Here is a 4915-nt window from a genome sequence, read left to right as displayed (position 1 = left end):
TTGCACAATCTCATCACTTAAAATAAGTTGATCGTAGAAATCGCTTTCTTAAGTATAGTATACTAGGGGACAATGTAAGGGGACTATTTAAGTTACTCTTAATCTTTCTGTTTTTATCGATGCATTGAACTTTTATTAATAGTGAAAAAAACTTCTACCGTTCTTTTGTTAAAGAATTCGAAGGTCAATACAATGCTAATTAGGAAATTTGACACATGATTTTGGTTAGAACTCTTAATCGAGCCTTGAGCATTGAACTTATCAATCTTTAATGCGTACAATCGAGTACTTGGGGCGTAAACCTCAGAGAACTAAGCCCCATACATGAGTCTAGCCATTTTTTTAAAAAAAACCTTTTAAAACAGAAATTACCACAAATGAGTTTCTGGCATTATTTTTACAAAAATAGAGTGACGTATTCACACTTTTCTTTTCTTCTTTTGCATCTTTTTTCATCAACAACAAATGTAAATGCCGCTTAAGAATTCGAGAGAGGTATAATATAACATATATGAAAGTCGGGTCCAAAGAAAACTAGACTGTTATAGTACTAGATGACTGTTATAGAACGGTTTGACTATACTTTAAAATTTAGTTGTTTCTGAAAAGCAATTTTAGGTAGGGAAGAACCTTAGGGAGCACTGGCAAATCTGCTAGGTTTACACTCATTAGATCAAAAGCAATACAAGTTCTTTGCATACTCACTTCATCAAGTGCAGGTACTTTCGGGTATCTTTGGCTGAAGTGAGTTAATATTACGCGGTATGCACCAGCAGAATCTCCCACTTCTAGTGCTTCCTTGATTGTGCTGTGATTTCTTGCTATAGCCTCCTCTACAAGGCCATCCTCGAACGTAGCCTGCAGAGGATAATGTACTAACATGTTAATCGTAAAAAAAGATTTCCTTGTTCTACACGTTACAATTCGTGTACTTTGCATAACCAAGGATAAGTTACAGGATTCAAAAGTCTTCTTCACTTTCTTAAACTCCGTGTCAAGTCAAAACCAGACAAACATTTTGACACGAAGGGAAGTTCATGCACTGACCTCATGTATAAGAATTGTTGCTCCAAGAGACTCGTTTATAACTTCTGAGCATGGCCTCGTGTCACCAGAGTACACAACCTTCCAACCCGGTACTACTTCCCCGCGATTCATTCTGTCTGCTGATTCCAAGATAACACCAAACGCGTCATCACAGTGTACAACAGGGAAGCTGATGAGTCTCACTAGCCCTGCTTCACCGAGAACTTTCCTTAAACGCTTTAGCAATGTTATGTCATCAAGTGGAGTGCTTGGCTTCAATTTTTTCGAACAGGGCTGCAGAGAACTGTCTTCAGCCTCCATATTATCCCACTTAGACCGCGTAGTGCTCCAACAGTCGAGGAACAACATGTCTAGATCTTCTAATTTTATATACTCCTTAAGAAACTCTCCAACCTTCTCTGGCCCAATAACCAGTATGGGTTCATGCTCTACTCCCTTCAACAAATCACGTCTTAAAGCAAGTATACGAGCCAAACCAGCGTGGTGATCAGCATGGATATGGGAAATCCAAATGCATTTAAGATTTCTAACTACACTGTCTGCACCACTAATGCCATATCTGTTATTCACAGAGTTGAAATAAGCCCCGGGGAGTGGAACACGACATAAAAAAAATGACAAAAATGATTATGAATGACATAACATGAATCGAAAGAGTTCAATGTAATTACCTCCTCTTGAGTTGTGCCAAAGTTCCTTCTCCACAGTCAAGGAGTAAACCTCCTTTAGAAAAAAGATTAACATAGATAGAACTGACATTTCGATATTTTGAAGGTATGGAAGAACCAGTGCCAAGAAAAACAATCTCTAGATCATCTCTCTGTACATTCTTGAGACACTTTAGGGACAGAGAATTTCGAAGGTTCTTCAGTCACGACATCATTACTGTCCTGCCTGTTGGATAATTCTACCTCATCTTCTTTAGGTTTGTGCCAAAATTTGCTTATGCTCTTAGCTGCATCAGCAATCTCAGGAATCTCTGAAAGTAACTCTTCAATGAAAACGGAGGAGGTCATCGTATTTTGAACACATGATCTGTCCAATCCCAGTTTTCTAGGAGGACGTAAGGCGAACTGTTGAACAGGTTAGACAAGAAAAGTTCATTCCGTGCAAATGAAAAATAAAAAATGAATTGTTGTAAGATGCCGATTCACTGTTAGGTATCATAGGGTTGTAGTAAGAAGCCTAAGGTTATATGCTTGCTCCTTTACAACTGTAAATATAGTTTCCATCTATGTTGCTCGAACTCTTCAATAATGTTCCGTGTCAGATCCTCCAAAATGCACTAGTTTTGAAGTATCCAACATGCACAGGGGGCATTTTTAAAGAGTCCGAGCAACGTGATCAGGAAAATTGGAGTCAACAATACCTTTAAGAGATTTTCAGCAGATATGCCACAAACTGAACCCTGCAAAGATAAGTAGAGTATCACAAGTTTTCCGCGACTTTTAAAGATGTGTAATTATCGACTTCTAGAGCTCAAAACAAACCTCCACCGGTACTTTGATATTTGGAGCTGCAACGCCGTCATCATCATTATGAACAGAAGGAAAACTAGGTTCTGGAAAAAACTGAGGACACAAATAATGCAGTCTTGTACCTATTCTAGCACTAGATGCTAGAATTGGAGTTGTTTCATGCTTCCTGCGACAGAACGACTATGAACCAGTGTTGATTATCGAAAAATATAAAATAAGCATTAAGAGGAATTACATACCTTTTAGCTCTTGCCATAATATGTTGTGCGGAATCAAATTTCCTCATCCATTTCTCATAAACTGGACTATTGACAACAGTAGCAGGGCTCAAATGAATGATGCAGTTCACAACGTTCGTGGAGTTGCTTTGGGAATCTAAATAATACGCATCAAGAGCTTGTGCAGAGAGTAACTCTTGTGCATGAGGTTCTGTTGGACAGTCGACAATCAGTACAATCGGACCAGGAATAGGTGGACCTATAACATCATCTGGATGGACCTGAACGAGGCAAAAATGAAAGTCGTCTGATTTCAAAGAATACTGCAGAAACAATGTCCATACTATAGTCCTAACCATCGAGTTTATTATAACTGACCTCTATATCCAGAAGATCTGACTTCACACTGATCCCTTTCTGCAACTGTCCAAGCTTTCTCTTATCTTCGAGTCCACAAGCTTTAGCCTTTACAATGTCAACTTTCCCCCTGATGTCATGTAATTTACAAATATATACAATGGAGGTATCATTCGAACTAAATTGAGTCGGTGATAGGAGAAACGCTGATATACTAACTGCCTTGAACTTGTCAACATCTCGCAGCTCCTCTGCATGTAAAGGGGGAGCTAATGCAGATCCACTTTGTGGAATGATATTTTTCTTTGTCATGACAGCATGAGGTACATAAGTTTTCATTGCATTAACCAACAAATCTAGATTTGGAGGACCCCATATACGAACCTTAAAAGACAAATCGAGAGGCTTTTTTAGCAAGTAGTAACACCGCTGTCTCTATTCATTTTAATGAGAAATAGGGGAGTTACTCACATGATCATCACTCTCAGAACTTCCGTTTTTCATGCCAGCCAAAGTCAATAACAAGCCTGAGACAAAGTGAATTAGGGATCATGAACGAAAATGATTTCATGAGAGATTTTATTATTGGGATCGTAATAAGTTATACCACATAGAAAATCAATTTAGTTCTCTAAGAAAGTGATGCAAACCTGGAAGTCCACCTGTTGTCTCGGAGCAGACACGAGTAAGACATATATGATCTATCTGTAATTGTTTAGCAGTGATCAACAACTTTTGTACTAGTTTGAAACTGAAATCGCGCATTTGAGGCATACATACCTGAGATAATTTAATCTTATACTCCGTGCAAAAGCGTTGTAATCCCTGCATCATGAACAATGCTTTAAGGATTAACACCTTACAAGTGTTGTTAGAATTTAAGTTACTAAACTAGAAACTCTTGCAAGCAGATAAATAGATATTATTATCTCTCAAGAGTTACCTCTCCAGCATTAAATATGAATCTTTCGTGGTCGAAGCAGAGCAGAACAGATGGGGATGTTTCTTGTGTATCCATTCCTGTCCCCAAAATCTGTAATAAGCGGAAACATAGCAATTACTAAGCTCAGGTAAATATGCGATCACACCAAATTGGCTGTTACATATAATGGGACAATAGATTTTGAGTAACGATCAAAACAAACATGATATTTAAACTATCATACAATACATTACAACGTGTGACAACCATCCTATTTATCACTAAGAAGGAAAAAGAAAATTAACAAAGCACTGCACAAATATTTTTTTTCAAAAAAAAAAAAAGGAACCTGAACATAGGCTTGCGTATTCTGGTCTTTGTTCCTCTCCATCAATTTATTTTGAACTTGTAACCTCAACGTGAATTTTGAACCTGGACGCTAAAAACAAAACTCTAATTTCATAATCTATATGTATATATTAAGAAAAAAAAATACTTTATATATATTGTGGCGAAAACGGATTATCCTCTAGATCCGCTCCGGGTTTTGCACGTATGGGTCGCAGTTACACAAAAAAGAAACCTATTCGAGGCGTCCAACTGCTATTAGGAGAACTACAAAAAATAAATATTATTTGGGCCAATTATATACTAAAATGGCAAATTCATGACATTAAATATCTATTTTTATGTTAAACTATTATTAGCACATCTGAATTTGAATACATATTTGATTAAGAGATTAAAATGTTATTTTTAAATTTGAATACTATTACAGTTTGTTTTTCAATATCTGAATGTATTTTTTATTTATTTGTAAATATATCAATCAAATAAAAAATAATTAAATATTAAAATATATAAATTTTTAAAAAATAAAATATTTAAACTCG

At 36.5% G+C, this 4915-nt stretch overlaps 1 protein-coding gene across 1 annotated transcript; it reads right to left on the bottom strand.

Annotated features, from left to right (window-relative positions):
- Positions 1-591: 591 nt before the first annotated feature.
- On the bottom strand, positions 592-4413 carry LOC125806808 (tRNAse Z TRZ4, mitochondrial-like). The gene is given in 13 exon segments (XM_049486559.1): positions 592-858; positions 1048-1606; positions 1719-1888; positions 1890-2120; positions 2417-2455; positions 2538-2691; positions 2765-3024; positions 3122-3484; positions 3572-3627; positions 3751-3805; positions 3881-3925; positions 4044-4133; positions 4372-4413. Coding segments are annotated over 13 exon segments (2331 nt in total).
- Positions 4414-4915: the final 502 nt, after the last annotated feature.

Source organism: Solanum verrucosum, unplaced genomic scaffold (genome assembly GCF_900185275.1).
Source record: "Solanum verrucosum unplaced genomic scaffold, falcon-dt-bn FXZP01000196.1, whole genome shotgun sequence".
NCBI lineage: Eukaryota > Viridiplantae > Streptophyta > Magnoliopsida > Solanales > Solanaceae > Solanum > Solanum verrucosum.
This window is presented reverse-complemented; position numbering and strand designations above follow the sequence as displayed.